Source organism: Carlito syrichta, unplaced genomic scaffold (genome assembly GCF_000164805.1).
Source record: "Carlito syrichta isolate Samal-C Ts95f unplaced genomic scaffold, Tarsius_syrichta-2.0.1 Scaffold303772, whole genome shotgun sequence".
Lineage (NCBI taxonomy): Eukaryota > Metazoa > Chordata > Mammalia > Primates > Tarsiidae > Carlito > Carlito syrichta.
Window position 1 is genome coordinate 284,954 of NW_007247868.1, and position 17,516 is coordinate 302,469.

General features: G+C 34.7%; 1 protein-coding gene across 3 annotated transcripts in view; it reads left to right on the forward strand.

Annotated features, from left to right (window-relative positions):
- The window catches only part of UNC13C (unc-13 homolog C), a 390,922-nt gene that overhangs the window by 283,839 nt on the left and 89,567 nt on the right, over positions 1-17,516 (forward strand). For all 3 annotated transcript variants that reach the window (XM_008059183.2, XM_021712948.1, XM_021712950.1), the window contains 2 exons: positions 8,905-8,993; positions 14,543-14,692. In XM_008059183.2, the coding sequence (XP_008057374.1) occupies positions 8,905-8,993; positions 14,543-14,692 (239 nt within the window). The remainder of the gene's footprint in view (positions 1-8,904; positions 8,994-14,542; positions 14,693-17,516) is intronic.

A 17,516-nucleotide genomic window follows, 5' to 3' on the forward strand; every position in this document is an offset into this window, starting at 1 on the left:
TGACTTTTTTCATCTGGGAAACAACAACAAAAAAGTCACTTGGAGCATTATTGGGTGAACAGGAAGGGGGAAGCATGGGGATCATGCCATTTTGGTCAAAAACTGCTGAATTCTCAGTTCAGTATGGGCAGGTGCACTCTTAAATCACCCATCATGAAATGGGCAAATGTGTTGAATGACTCTCCAAAAACACTTCACTGACACTTAATGTAGCACCTCAACAATGCTAGCTGATACACTGATGTTGATGGAGTCCTAGAACCTTTTCTTAGTAGGAGAAGTCTGTACTACAAAGGTTCTACCCTCCAAAAAATAATTCAACTTTTTAATTCCTTCCTCATATTTTAACTTATATTATTGTAATAGTTTAATTATTTCATTAATATAATTCAGTACATATCAGCTGCAAATAAATACTTAGTCTGTATTCATTTCATGACACAAACATGTTGCTATAGTTCATGAAAAGGACTTAGTTATACTTCCTTGATCTACTGTCTGATTTGTACAAGTATACAAAAAAATTGAATCATTCAAAATTTAATTTATTTTCAGAAAGTCAGATATGAGTTATGTAACTCTTGTATTGAACTTGTATCTTAGTTATTTATTTAGAAGATGCATTATTTCTTCACAATATTGGTACAATCATTTTAAGTGATACAATCTATAGTTATCCATAAGCCTGGTAACTATTGGCAGTACTTCAAATCGTAGTAGCGATCATTAAGGCATTTAGGGGAAAGAAGGTGTTGGCTTGTTCAGCTAAATTCTTTAATTCTGCTGACTATAAGGCAGACCAATTAGGTACAATGATAATAGTATGTTTATTGATATGTCTCAAAAGAGGACTGAATCTTCTAATTCATCTCACGGTGGTAAAATTTCCTCTGAGAATAACTTTCACATACATCCAGACTAATTAGAACTGGGTAATTTGGACTATTATTCCATTATCTAAAAGTGTTTATATTTAATGAGTAACTTGTTATTCTTTTGTTTCAGAGACATATAGCTACATCTTTAAAAAAATTTTTTTAGTGATGTCTTTGATGTATCAACTAGAAATTGCATTCAACTGCCCCAAAGTATGTGCATGTAGGTAACTGAAATTCAACCTAAAATTTGTTAGCTAATATTAACTCTAAATAACCCCAGACTAGGAAGAAAAGAAATTAGCCTCAATCATTCATCAATTGCCACTATCCTCTCAGCTTTATTGCTGAGGCAAAGGGGACTGAAGATCACTGCTTTAAAGGATTGAATATTCCATGCCAATAGTTCTTAAACTTCATCATGCATCAGAGCTACCTAGTGCTCTTATTCACACATCACTGAACTCCACTCCAGAGTATTTGATTCTGTAGATGAGGGCCCTATAATTTGCATTTGAAACAAATTCCAAGATGATGCTGATTCTACTGGTCTAGGACCCACACTGAGAATTACTGCTCTATGCTTTTAGAAAAGGAACTAGATAATTAGAAAATAGTTCAGAATATATCTTTGTCTCATGTGTGCACCACCCTTTACTAGTCTACTTTCTATGTTTTGAATCTTGAGAATATGTGGGATTTCAATGTGTTTGAAAGGGAATTGAGACAGCATGCAATTGTGCAGACAAATATTTGTATTAAAGACTATAATAATTTCAAAATATAGGTAGCCAGTTTGCAGTCATGTACAAAATTCCTGCTTTTTTTTCTGGGTTTTATGCTTACAGTTTACGTATAATCTTATAAAAAGTGGTGTTACAGTTGTACAGAGGCTAAATTTTATGTTCAGACTTCCGATCTGTCTCAAATTTTCTCTTAATATGGGTAGATATATAAGTTACTAGTTGATAAATTAATGAGACAGTGTGCTTTTTAAATATTTTTCCGCCATTGCAAATTATAGAAAAAAAGTAAGTTATAAAATGTATATTAGGCATCATTAGATAATGGACAATTTCAACTAGCCACATGATATCTTCTTTTCAGTTCCCAAATTGTTTCCTAAAGCAATTTGCAAAGTTCTTTCTATTTAACTTAAGTATTCATTGTTGCCTCCTTGTATGTACTGTATCTGTGGGGTGAGGGGAAGGCAGGAATTGGGGTAGGAAACAAAAATATATTTTAAAACATGCTTTGTTCTCAAGAAGATTACAAGGAGTAAGAGACTTGGTAAAACAACAATTAAAGCAGAGATACACTTTAATACTTTGTGAAAAATATCCAGAAAATATCCAGATATGCTCCACATCTCTCTGGACTACTGCAAGCATCTCTTCCCCTTGGGACTGATGGATGCATAAATAAGACAAAGGTATATTCTGAACTGTTTTCTAATTATCTAGTTCCTTTTCTAAAAGCATAGTGCAGTAATTCTCAGTGTGGGTCCTAGACCAGTAGAATCAGCATCATCTTGGAATTTGTTCCAAATGCAAATTATAGGGCCCTCAAATATAGAATCAGGTCAGAGCACACTAAACATGAAGATAGAACTTACTCTTTTATTAACTAATTCAACAAATATTTGTTTTGCTGAGTACCTATATTATAAGCTGTAAATTTTACTGGAAACCAGAGAGACAATAATTACTCAGACGCAGACCCCACCCTTAAGGTATTTAGAAGTTATTAGGGGAACAGAGCAATTAAAGATATAAAGTTTGTGAGAGAAAAACAATACTTTCTAAACTTGAAAATATCCTCCAAATGAACGTTATAGTTGTTATATCTTATCCCCCAACAATTTGCAGAATAAAATTAAACCTCTAGCCTTTTATTGTGTAAATAAAGCTCAAAGATGAAATGTCATTTGGCTGAATTCAGTAAAAGCAGGCAGTTATTTTTGTTTCATAGCACCAGATAACAAAGATAATTGAATTTTTGAAGTGCTAGTTTTATTTTGGCAGCCTGCAGATATTGCATGGTTTCTTTCTCCTTCTAATCACCTCTGCGATTAGAATTAACAAATTGGACCTAATAGAAAATTAAGAGAATAATGAGAAATAGAAAGGCAAATTGTATTATGGTGATTTAATAAATATGTTTGAGAATCTAGCACTACTACCACATATAGTTCAGCTAACAGCTAAGCTTGTGAAATTAAGAAAAGATGCTGCTGAGGAGGTTGAGAGGTTTCTGGACTGACAATCCATGTTAAAAATAAATATAGACCCAGGCAGGTGCTGCTTGTTAACCTCACTCCCCAGAGCATTTGAGAGAGCTTCTAGGGTCACTCACATACCCACATACCACCAAATCTCTTTGTAAACTAATCTCTCCCTGAATCTTAAAAAAACTTAAGGAGACAGGATACATATCACAGCCAGGAGGGAGAGAAATAGAGTTTCCCTTTAAGTGCCATGTTCTATAATAAATCTACTTCACTATCTTGTGATCATCTACAATTGCTTAGGCCTTCCCTAACAAACCATAAATCAATGCAGTCACTAGTAAAATTTAACTTCTTTAACCCAGCCAATTCTCTCTCTTCTTTTGCCTGGCAGAGTAGTCCTAAGGCTCCCAGTGCTAATGGCTCACTGAGGGTATTCTGTCCCCCACACTTGATGTTCAGCAGGTACTGAATTCCGCTGGTTGAGAGAACTATATTCACATTGTTGAACAGCGGTTCGTTGTGAACTCAGAAATGTGAATGAACAGCCAAATGGGAAAGACAGAGTACGACAGGGGAAAAAGGAAATATTTACACATAAAATTCTAAACATAGAGTATCTAATTTCTTTTATTCCTGACTTAACCCAACTCTGTCCAGTTTCATAGTAAGTCAGCCAATAGATGACTCTAATAAGCCTTAAGTTCCTTTCCAGTCATTATCATACTCGGGACTTTTTTTAAAAGCGTTTGTAGAAGATAATTTCAAAGGAACTAGCTTCTAAGAATGCTGCTCTTCAATCCTCATGGGAATTCAAAAACATGACACTTTATGTTTTTGCCCACCTATAAAAAAGAGAAGTTGAACTGTGTGATTTCTGAAGTTCATTATCTTTCTGAATTTCTGTAATTAAAAGGATGAGGGCCTTGTTAGCAATCAATAAAGTAGAGGAATGATGTATGTGTTATAGAGTAGGAAAAAAATATTCACACTAAGAGAAAAGAATGCCATGTCACTTATCTAGGGCATTAAGGTGTAATTTACAGAAAAACATTTCAGAGAAATAGAAATAGAAAAATCTAAAATTTGCTACATATTCACTAACTCAAAGCTACATTGAATGAATTATAAAAAGGTAAGGCAATATATTTTTTTCCTCAGTTGTCTAGGCTGGGGAACCTAACTTGACATATCTCAAAGGCATTTGGTTGATTTGAAGCACAATGACAGTTGGATTTACTGCATACTCACTTTAATTAGGATGGAAGACAGCTACTGATGTTCAACTTTTTAAAACCACGAAGTTAGAAGCATGGATTTATTAACTGATACTTCTAGCATAACACTCATGCAAATTTGAACGGGATAAAGAAAATGCCATAGTCTGTCTCTGAAAATGGTCAAATGAGTTCTTACAAAGGGTCTCTCCTAAGAGGAATTTTTAAAAGATACCAAAAAAAAAAAAAGGATAGCATTGTTAGAGCTGGACACACTTGTTTGCAATAGAGAGAACCATGTATTCTTTTTATTTCTGAAAACATACCACAGTATCCATGCAGACAGCAATGGGCATTTCCAGGAAAGTACCCTACTGCTGGATTCAATAGAAAAATTTCACTGATTTCTCAATCATATATTTTAAGTTGAACTAGGCCTTATAAGATGAATAGGTCAAATGGAAGAGTTTGAAGAAAATAACCTTTCAAAATAAAAGAAATAGCAAGATCACAGATAAAATTATTAGATATTGCTTGAAGTGATTCCTTGGTTGAAAGCTAGCCTGAGGGGTCAGCAAGTGCCCAGATCATATTTGGGCTTTATTAAAACAACTCTGGGAACAGACAGGAGGATGCAAGGTAAAAATAGGAAACAAGAGCACAACTTGTAGATGATTAAAATAGCCTAGATGAGAAAAATACTGAATCAGGAAATGAAGAGAACAGGACAGATGGAGAAAACATTTCATAGATATCACCAATTCTATTCAGTATCTAAGTAAGTATGGAAGGAAGAAAATAGAAGTCGAAGATGACTTTCACATTTCTGCCTTAAACAATTGTAGGTCATTAACCAAATCAGAGAAAATAACATAAATTAAGATTTTCCAGGTAATAACTTTTGTTTTGATATGCTACAATTGAGGTTTGTGTGGGCCATCACAGTGGAAGAGGCTACTAGGCACTTAGGAATATAGACATGATATCCAGGCAGTGTGTGAAGACTTTAGATAATAGATTTGGGGGTCATTAGCAGATAGGTGGTAGTTGAAGCCATAAACATAAATTTGGTTGTTCAAGGAGATTATAAAGTAAAAAGAAAAAAAGACTGAAAAAGGAAAATTGAAAGAACTAGTATTGGGGGGAATAAGGAGTAAGAAAAATCAACAAAAGAAATAAGAGATAAATAATAGGCAGCTAGAGAAGCAATGAAATAAAAGCTTGAGAAATAGAGTAAATAACAGTGAATAAATGAAGACTGAATAAGATAAATAAGATCCTTGCAATTAAGAGGTCATTGGTGACCTATATGGGAACATTTTAATGGTGCATCCAGAGCAGAAGTCACATTGCAGTGGATTAATGAATGTTTAAGAGATAAGGATGTGAAGTCATCAAGTTTGATACTATGTTGTGAGCAGTTTGAAGGTCAAGAGAAAGGAAGATATTAGCTAGATGTCAATGAGAAGGTAGTTCCAAATAAGTATGGCTTTTCTTTCATTTTTTTTTCTTTCATTATTTTTCTTTTTAATTTTATTGCAAATGTTATTTGAGCATATTTATAGAATAGCATAATAAAATTAGTAACAGAGGGATTGAGAAGATAATTGATAAGAGATAATTGATGGAACAAAGTCCAAAAGAAAGTACTGAGAGCTCTAGCAGAAGAGCATTTGTTTTTTGTAAATGAGGTTCTTTTTCAAAGAAATAGTGATGAAATTTGCATTTATTAAATGATTTAACATAAAAATATTAAAAAGTATGTGAAAGCCACCACCAGACTAATAAGCAAATTTTGGATTCTGGGGAGATAAAGGCTAGGAAGTGGCCCTTCCTGATCTATACTTTTTTAAACAAGCAATCATTGATGAGCTGAACACAAGGAAAGATGGCCTAGGAAAGAAAGGTAATGAGATAGTGATAAACACTGTGGAGAAGAAATAAAATTCACACTAAAAATTTAGTTTTAATTTCTTCCATGTAATTTTTTTCAAGAGTTCATAGTGAGCTATCTGAAGAGTTTAAATGCCACTTTGCAGCCCACTGGTTTGAGAATCAGTTTAACAATTGCTGTTATAAAAGGGTGAAATAACACATATTCTCTTTAGATCCAAGGGAAATCATCTGTGCTGGAAAAGAAACAAACTTGCAGAGTGGATGTGGTAACCATATTTTCTGAACCAAAAAATATCAGAACATAATCTGACATGATGTGGTAATTAGATAATTATTTATAAATTAGACATATATTTACAAATTAGACAAATATTTAAAATCAAAATTAACTTAAAAACTCCAGGTTGTACACTTGCTAAGGAATGAAAGATTTCAAAAGCAAAAATATCCTATTCATAGTCAATGCAAGGTATCAGTCCAAGAAGAAGCACCATTCTGGATATCAGAACTGCTCCTGTGAGGGAATCTTTTATGCTTCTGTCTGTCCTCATCTCCTACCTCAAACATTTGGTAAATGCCTATGCATGGGCACAGACATTCATGATAGAAAAGTAAGATAAAGTTCTGTGGAAAAGATTTGTTGGAGAGCAATTTGAAGAAAGCACTGCACACACAGTAATAGCAAAAAACATTGATGCATAGGCTAGAGCTATTGACTGCCTGGGGCAAGCAACATTTGGGCAAAGATTTGCAAAAGGACATGAGTGAATTGTCTTCTAAAGGAAAAGGAAAAGTGAACCTTAAGGAAAAGAACTTAAAAATATCTTGTTTACTTGCTATCTTTCCCAGACAAGTTATTTATATTACCACAGCTCAATGGCATAAAATATCTCAATAGTATAAAACCTCAGTTAATACTTGTGTGTAACTATGGTTTATTCTTATCATTTAAACTGTGCTTTTCCAGCCTAGATTTTAGAATCCCCAGAACCCTTCATAGACTGTTGTTTTAAATTCAGACTTTGACTCAGTATCCTTAAATTTTTATCAAGCATCTTCCTCTTTACACAAAACCTGTATTTATTTATTTAGTCACCCAGTCAATTAAGGTGTTCAGGTACATATGCTAATTTTGTTTCTAATTTAGAATAAATTTATTAACTGTAACTTTTGAATGTTTGAATTTTTTCTGTTCTTTTCTCCTCTCTTTTTTCTATTTGCTTTTAACAATTACTCTAGATAACAGGTCCAAAAATAATTCAAGTTAATTTTGATGTTACTACATATACAACTAGGCTAAGTTTTAAACCTTTATGGTAAAAAATTAGGCTGTCTTTTACCTTTACAAAATAGCCAATTTTAAAAATATGCTATTGGTAATTTAAGCAAAGGCTCACTCTTTTAATCTTAGCACTTTGGAAGGTCAGGAGCTTAGGTCCGGCCTGGTTCAACATAGTGAGCCCCTGTCTCTACAAACAAACAAACAAACAAACAAACAAAAAATTAGGCAATGAACTCTCAAATTCCAATCTATTACTTCTTAAAGCTTAAGAAAATTTTTAGAAGTAAGGAAAATTCCCTCAATTTGGATCCATAAAGTAAAGCAGAAGAACTCAAGAACTAATAATTTTTCTGCCTAAAGAGACTGTTTTAGAACTAGGTGAGTATAATAAATTTCTCTGCTTGATACTTCTATTATTTTTTGGACAACCAGCTTACAAAAACACAGTAAACAAACAGGATGAAATTTTCTAAAATGCTTGGTAAAGTATGTGTTGAATCTTCACTTTAAATATAAAATCTATTAACTGCCAAGTTCATAAATTGGTGTGTCTATTTGTTTGTGTTTATTTATAGTACAAGCTATTTTGTAATATTAACATTATTTTAATAACAAACAAGAAAAAAAGAAAAGTTGGCTTATGAAGTTTGCACTGTAAGAACAAGCATTAAAAATATTCTATCTTGATCTAATTATTTTTCTTTTGCCCTCAAATATTCTCCCTGCTTAGTCCTGGCCTATAAATAATTGAGTGTTGAAGAAAAAACATAAAAATAAAACATTAAACTTTAAATCTTGAACTTTGAGTTATAAATTGACATCCAGGAAGAGAAGTCAGGTCTATCATCTCCAGAGAGGCATGGGAATTCTTGGATAACTTATCTTATTACTTTTAATTCAAAAGTTGGGAAAATATGAAAATACCCTCAAGTAAGACACAACACAGTACTCAAAAGTTAATTTTGAATTGAATTTTTATTTTTAGTGGGCCTATTTATTTAAAGGAATATTAAACATTGAAATATATTTTGAAGCAATACATACATTCAGCTAGTGTAGAACATGTTAGGCTTCCTAATTTATGAAATTATCATGTTCTGGAAGATGATTTTATCATGTCTTACATCCCATTGCTATAACCAACTAAGGCTTTGCTATCTTGCTCTTATCTGTATGCATGTCTTGCACTTCAATAAATTTTTTCATATGTAAGACCCTCCAGGTTTTCTTACAGTTTCATAAAGGTTTGCATTTGATTTCAATGACAAAACAGAAAAAGAAAAAAGGAGGCAGAAAGTATATGTGTTGTTTGAAGTTATCCTGAAACAATCAAAATGTTTATTAAAAAATAACAAGAGCATGGTTTCTCAGAATTCCAAAGTAATGTTGTTTATGGTCTCTCTGCAGCTAGATCCTGAAGCTAGTACTGTTCTAAAAGAACTTCAGGTTAAACTCAGTGGGGTTCTGGATGAGCTCAGTGTCACTTATGGTGAAAGGTAAGTGACCTTTAGTCATTATCTAATTGTGTTAGGTTTCAGTTTATAATATTCTAGCTTTCAATTCTGTTTCTCTCCTCTAACTAAATCCATTTAGTTTCAATCAATCTAAGCATCATTTTCTCTGAAAAGTCTTTTATGACCCCACAATCAAATGCCTCCCTATACACTCCCCAGAACTCTGCATAGCCTTCAAATGGGTAGCATTTACACCATTGTGCTCTAAGTTTTGTTTACCTGTTTCTCCCACTTTTCTATATGGTCATTAAGGACAGAAACTATATCTCATAGCTGTTTGCAATTCTAGTATTTAGAACTTAACAATTGGATACTGAAAAAAATACAGAGAAGGAAAGATAAAAACTTTACATACGTAAGAAGTATGAGTTGTATATCATATACATTAGTGTAGTTGTACTTCAGAATAACTGAACCCCCAACACTATGCCAAATAAGTCAGGATACTTGGTTTTAGGGCTTAGTAATCTGAATGCAACTACCTCATGTTTGGAAACTACTGACATGTATATATTTTTGTCTGCTTTTTAAAAAAAATCAACTTTGCTTATCTGTGGTGTGGTTCTAAAGAAAGAGAAGTTTACCCTACATAAATTTATTTTTGATCATTTAGGCAAAAGCCATCATCTCATTATCAAATATTAAAATAGATAAGAAAGTAAATACATCTTGGGAGAGGTTCATTAATTTAATATAGAATTTGCTTTAAATATTAGTTCAATAAATGTTGATATATTATTATAAACTCTGTGTTCAGTTCTCAAATGAGACTATAAAGATTGCTTTTATGATGTGGTTATCTCTTTGACCACCATGTATCACCTATTGTTGTATTTTAAAAAGACACACAATTAACAAACAATTATTGATTAGTTATGCCATTTTTTTAAACCAGAAAAACTAAAAAATAAGACCGAAAGAATAGCATTTCTTTTCTCAGATATGGGAATGTAGCTGAGTAAAGAAAAGTCCTATACTCAACCTTCTTTTCATTATCAGAAGTGTGTCCATAACTTCCTTCTGCCAAGTGGCATTATCTTCGTGGAGTTTACCTTCACATCTCAGGGCAGTCACCCTGTCTCTGTTCTGTGTTGTTAGCAGAGCTGGAGGATTCTGCCTACTTGGTCTGGATGTTAACCAGCAATTTGAAGTTTCTGTTTAACCTGCAATCAGAGAGGCAGAGATAGTTCCAGCACTCATTGGCGCTGACTGGGGTGACTCTTAAGCAACGGTGCCTTTGCTCAGCCATTTTAGTCTTGCCTTTCTTTGTTCTCGTTGTGAATTAACATGACATTAACATGACATTAGCAGAAAGGCTGTTGCCTTCAGCTAAGGAGGCAAAATTAGAGATTATTTAGTAAAATTGAAGGCAGGGGAGGAGTTGTGAATAGCTAGAGATGTTCAGAACTTTATGGGAAATAAGATGACTAAGCAGAACAGAAACTAGAATATAAGTAGAAAAAGTATGTATAAATTAATCTCTGTAAAATATCCAAATCATTCTGGTAAACAAGTGCCTTTTTTTTTTGAGAAGGAGGGGATATTCAGGTTACAAAGGATAGAAATATAAATTCTGATTTGAAAAAGTCTGGATAAACTTTAGTTATGAAAGAAAGAGTGATGCCCTTAGAAGTGCTTTATTTATATGAAGTCAGCTATTTTAGTCTAGATATTGAAACCCTTAGCTACCCAGAATTCATTCCTTATTTATTAAATATAGGAAGTAGCTTAGTACTTTGTTCAACTAGGGTTATTAGGATTGGAATAAATAGACCACATGTCATGCTTTTCTTATAAAAAGAGTAATTATTACAGCCCTGTTGCTATGGCTTTATTCCCCACACTACCAATCAGGTCTATATCATACTCTCAGGGTGGGTGAAGAGTCCACAATGCTCAGTGTGATCAAACTGTGATGTTAAACTGGATTTTAGTCTGAACCCACCACCCATTTTAGGGTCTAAATTAGCCATCTAGAGCTTTAGAATTAATTGCATAATTAACTGCCAAAAATTCTTATGTTATTAAAACCACAATTAAATAATTTTACTATATGCAGCTGTTAGGATGTCTTTAGTGAAACCAGGACTGAGCTAAACCACACATTTGAAGTCTAGGTTCCTGGGTTCCTGACAGGCTCATGGGGCACCCAACTGGGAACTGAGGTTAAGCAATATCACTTCTGTGATATCTTAAAGATGTTCTTAAAGATAGTCTTAACATTTAAAAAACTTGCGCCACTTAGGCTTCTTCTTGCACACATTTTGCAGTTTGGTTTTTGTTTTACTACGTTTCTTTTACTGATACCTTTAGTTCCAGAGGCTGACTGAATTACATAAATAAGTAATTTGGGAATATTTTGTAGGAACTCTTCTGCTAGTGTTTGGCATCTTGGGTACTCAAATGTCTGTCATGACTTATTGGCACTACTTTTATTCAAACTGAATAATAAACACTTGTAAACAAAATAAATAGGCCCCCCCAAAATTTTTAGATTAATTTACCAAAAACTGATAGAGACAAAGGTTTTTTAGGTGAGGTACAGGTGTTGGTTTACCCTGAATCAATCCAAAAGTCAAATGCTGTTATCCATTATACAATGAGAACCTTTCCTCCATATGCCTGATCCCATATGCAGAACTGGCTTCTGATAGGAATTTACAGTGTGAGTCTGTTTCAGAACCTACCTTTCACATAGTTGAAACATAAATGTCATACCTTCTGTTCAGTCTATTCCCTTTCCCTAATGTCCTGATTTGAAAATCAGTGAAAAAGAAAATAGCTATTTAAAGGTGGTTATTTCTAAGCCATAGGGATCACTGATGACCCGATGGTAAATCAACAGGGTTCAAAATTTTCAACATTATTTAACTTAAAACAAATACCCCTCTTCATTATCATTCCAGTGATTTGACCATTTTCCAAGCTATCATTTATCTCCATTTTTCTAAGCTGTTTTTTTCTTGTCTGCTTGCACAAGTATTGTAATTGCTCCTACTGTTGGGAACATTAAAGTAGGAGGCAATATAGAAGAATGGTGGTGATTCTAAGCATCTCCACTTTTTAAATCTCTTACTACTTGATACTGCTTGGGTAAGAAACACCAGAACTGATACAGGGGATACTGTATAGAGAATGAAAAACCAAAAACAAAGGATTACTCTTCATAGACTTATTTAAATCCTTAGAGTAGATAAGGCAATAGAGGTGAGTGGAAGGAGATCGTTTATTGATAAACAAACCAGTATTTCTTTTTTGAATAGCCTTATTGATATATTATTGACATACAAAAATTATATATATTTAAGGTTTACAACATGATGTTTTATATACATATACTTTATGATATTACAGATTTGCCATTGTGTGTGTGTCTTGAGAAGATTTATTGTAAGCTCTATTATTTAGCAAATTTCAAGTATACAAAACATCATTTGTATCTGTTGTGCCAATATTTCTTGAGCAACCATTTTATGCCAGGTATGAAAACTTGTGTCATGGTGTGGGCATGTAGCAATGGACAAAACGAAGTCCCTGGTCTCTCGTGGAACTGCGTTCCAGTAGGGCAGCAAGCAATAAAAAAACCTAAAACTATGCAATTTCTCAAGTAATGAGGAGTGCAATTAATTAAAAAATAAAGAACAGTAAGGGAATGGAGAATGGTGGCAATATCATTTCAACTTGAATTTTCAAGTAAGATTTCTCTGAGGTGATATTTTATATAAGAGAGGACCCCCCCCCCCAAGACTATAGTTATCTTTTGGAGGGCAGTTCCCTTGTAGTACAGGTTTTCCCTTCTAGGTAAGTATTCTAGGATCCCATTGGCATTAGTGTACCAGCTAGTGTTGTGAGAGGCTGCATTCAGCTTCAATAACTTCTTTTTTTTTGGAGATTCTTTTAGTGCATTTGCCCATTTCGTGTTATGTGCAACTGCCCACACCACGCTGAGTGTTCAGCAGTTTTTAATCAAAATAGCATGACCCCCGTGCCCCAACCCTCCCATTCACCTGCTTTCTCCCTGAGCATCTTTTTTTGTTTGTTTCCCTGGATGAAAAGTGTCCTCAAAGGAAAATGTTTTGCCAATGTGGAAGGGGTGAAACAAAAAAATGGTAGAGGCACTAAAAGGTTTCAAAATTGACAAGTTTAAAAACTGTTTTGAGCAGTGAAAAAAGCATCTTGTTAGGTGTATTGCATCAAAGAGTACTTTAAAGGTGACTGAAGTATAAACATCTAAGAATAAATACACAACATTTTATGAATAAATTCTAGGACTTTTTTTGTCCCCCCTCATGTGCCTGAAATAAATGAGGGACCTAGATAACCATGAGGATTTTCCTAGCAGAGAGATCATCATTGTGCCTATGAGACGCTAGTGTCCTCGGAGGCTTCTAAGAACACCAGGAGGGCTATTGTAGCTGAACTGCAACGGAACAGAGAGAAGAGTGGCAAGAAATGGGATCAGTGAGGTCGCCAACACCAGATGATGTTGGACTTCACAGTCCATAAAATACATTTAGATTTTTTTCTAAGGAGATTTGGAAGCTATTAAAAATATTAAGCAACGGGAAAGTATGATCTATTTGTTTTGTTTTTGTTTTTTTTAATTTTAAGAGGATATCTGCAGAGTGCTAAACAGAAAAACTATTTGGGAAATGTTTACACAAGTTCAGGTGAAGGATAGTGGGTTGATCTACAGTGGCAATTTTAGAAGTAATAGTAAGTCCTCAGATTTAGGATACGTTTGGCTGATGGGCTGGATGTTGAATATAAGAAACTTATTTGACTTTAGTGGAAAAGTGACATGGGCAGCTGAATAAATATTCCAAAGTTTGGGTTAGAAGTCAGGTCTGCAGATGTAAATTTGGGAACACCAGTATATTGAAAGTATGGAATCCATGGACTAGATGTGATTGCCAATGAAGTGAAGTGGTCCAAATTGAGTCCAGAGACTAACAGTGTACGCTTGCTAGATAGAATACAGGATGCCCCAATTAAATTTGAATTTTAAATGCAATAATAATTTTAGTATAAATTTGTCCCAAATGTTACATGGACATACTTATACTAAAAATATTTACTATCCTAAGTTTACATTTAAATAGGTTTCCAGTGTTTTTATTTGATAAATATAGCAACCCAACTCCAATAGTCAGGCAATTGAGAAGGTGCAGCCAGTGAGGTTAGAGGAATACTAAAAGGGTGTAGAGTAACAGAAACCAAGTATCGAAGGTGTATCCAGATGCCAGTAGACTTTCTAGAGCAGTCATCTTTCCAAAAAATGCTCAGAGAAGCATCTTGGCTGTGACTGTCAGAGGCGGGGACTGAATGAACTCCCACTCAAATTAATTCAACCTGAAAAGCAGTACTTTTACCTGCTTCACACATAAGAGTTCCAAACATAGCAACAAAAAATTTTCAGTTGAACAATAAAATACCCACCATTGGAAGCAGATCAAACTCTTAAGGTAAAATTAAAACAGACTCAGGCAAAATGCAATTTTTATTCTAGAATTTATATTCTTTATTTTTAGTTTCCAGCTTATAATTGAAGAGTGTATAAAACAAATGAATTTTGAACTAAATCAAATGAGAGCAAATGGAAATACCACATCTAATAAGAACAGTGCAGCAATGGATGCAGAAATCGTGTTAAGACCTCTCATGGATTTTTTGGACAAAACGTAAGTTTTTTACCCATTTTTCTCTTTACTTATTGCCCTAACTTGACTCATAAGGTTTAAGAAAAATATTATTTTCCTCTTTGTAAGATAGCTTTAAAAGGACTAATATAGAAATAAATGAATTCATTAAAAGCAACACACTTTAAATTCGTCACTAGATGAAAAAAAAGTCAGGAATGACTTTGTACAGGAAAGGAAAAAATGAGAGGCAGTACATTTTAGTAACTAAGGAGGCAGCTGTTCTGAGGCAGAGAGAGATTTAGGATTTTATGCTTCTCAGATAACATATTGTTTTGAATCCTCCTGGACATAGAGAAAGACTGAGCTGAGTCCAAAATATCTGATTTCGTGTCAGAAACCTGCTGAAGAAGAGAATAGCATAAATGTGACTAGAACTAATTAAGCTCAGAGGCAAGCAGGTAGCTGCCTGACTCAACGTTCAGTAGCTATTTCTTGAGTTCCCATCTGTATCAAACCCCTTTCTACACATTTGACAGTGATAAAAAAAGAAAGGTAAAACCTCTGACAATATGGAGATCACAGTCTTGTAGTGGTGGTAATAGGTAGGAATGAAGGCCACTGTGACTAAGTGTTTTTATTGTTTTGTTTTGGGGCTTTTGTTAATATAGTGGTTTTGTTTATTTTATTTATTTTTATTTTATTTTAGAGTTGTGGGGTGCATGTGAGGATTTACTATATAAGTAAATTTCATGAGGTGAGGTTTGGGCTTCTAGCAGGTCCTTTCTCCCCCTGAGAATAGATCTGGTACCCAACATGTTGCTGCATGCTCCTTATACCTTTTCCCTACCTCCCTTCTTTACAGAATCCAGCATTTGTTGTTCCCACCTTTGTGCTCATGTGCCCAGTGATCAGGGCCTGCTTATGAGTGAGAACATGTGGTATTCAGTTTTTTGTTTTTGTGATAGTTCACTTAGTATTATGATCTCCAGCTGCATCCATGTTGCTGAAAAATATGTGATTTTGTTCTTTATGGCTGCATAATAGTCCATCATGTACATGTACCATATTTTCTTTATCCAGTCCACTTTAAAATTTTTTTTTAATTTTGAATATGTGGGGTACAATTCAGGGTTAGGTATACAAATGTGCATTATGCAGCTACCCTTGTTGATGAGGTGTGCCAACTCCCCCTCCCCAGCAGTTTCCCACTACTGTCGATCCTTTTCTTAAAGTATTAAAATAGTTGATCAAGGTTCGCTTATGAGTGAGAACATGTGATACTTGGTTCTTTGTTTCTGTGATAGATTACTCAGTATTATAGATTCTAAGTCCATCCAAGTTGCTACAAAGTTCATAAATTTGTCCTTCTTTATGGCTGCATAATATTCTGTCGTGTATATGTACATTTTTTTTAATCCAGTCCTCTTCCAATGAGCAGCATGGTTGGTTCCATGTTTTTGCTGTTGTGAATAATGCTGCAATAAACATGCATGTGCAGGTATCTTTTCCATAGAGTGATTTGAGTTCCTCCCTGTATATTCCCAGTTGGGGGATTGTGGGGTCATATGAAAGGTCAATTTTTAGATCTTTTAGGAATTGCCACACTGTTTTCCACAGACGCTTTGTAGAAATGTTCCCTTTTTGCTGCATCTTCTCCAACATCTGTTGTTTTTTGAGTTATTGATGGCCATCCTGACTGAAGTTAGGTTATTCAGTCCACTTTTAATGGGCATCTGGGTTGGTTCCATGTTTTTGCTATTGTGAATAATACTGTGATATGTGTGCCAGTGTCCTTTTGGTGGAGGAATTTATGTTCCTCAGGGTATATTCCCAGAAGTGGGATTGCTGGATTGTATGGTAGCTCAATTTTTAGTTCTTTGAAGAAATGCCACACTGCTTTCCACAGAAGTTGAACTAGCTTACATTCCCACCAACCGTGTAGAAACATTTCATTTTTTCTGTAGCCATGACATTTTTTTTTTACTTTTTAATGATAGCCATCCTTACTGGTGTTAGGTGGTATCTTGTTACAGTTTTGATTTGCATCTCTCTGATGATTGGTGAGGCTGAGCATTTTTTAATGTTTATTGGCTGCTTGAATGTCTTCCTTTAAGAAGTGTCTGTTCATGTCCTTTTCCCACTTTTTAATGGGGTTGTTTGCTTTTTTCCTATAAGATAGTGTTTTTAACCAGCATAACCAGAAACATGGATTGGTTGGTCTGTTTGCTTGTTTTTATTTTTATTTTTATTTTTATTTTTTTGTTGTTGTTGTTGTTGTTTTGAGTTGGAGTCTCACTCAGTCGTCCAGACTGGAGTGCAGTGGTCGCTTCTGGCCACCGCAGCCTCGCCTGCTGGGCTCCCGTGATCCCTCTGCCTCAGCCTTCTGAGTAGCTGGAATTAGAGGCATGCGCTACCATGCCCAGCTGATTTTTTGATTTATTGTAGAGATGAGGTCTCGCTGCTCAGGCGGGTCTCCAATCCGCGGGCTCAGGCAATCCACTCACCTCAGCCTCCCAAAGGCATCGGATTACAGGCTGAGCCACCGAGCCCGGCTCAAACACAATTCTAATCACCACTTCAACACAATTTGTTTACAATTTTAAAACCTACTTTTGCATCTCAAAACTCATTACAAAATTTCCATCCAAGGGTACCGTCCTCACGAGTACTTAACTGCACAAACCATGTAAAATGGTGGATGCAGACCCTAAACTGAGATAACATGTATCTTGTTAGAAAATGTTGTCGATCTCGGTGGCTCAGCCTGTAATCCCACGCCTTTGGGAGGCTGAGGTGAGTGGATTGCCTGAGCCCGGCGGTTCGAGACCCGCCTGGGCAGGCGAGACCTCATCTCTATAATAAA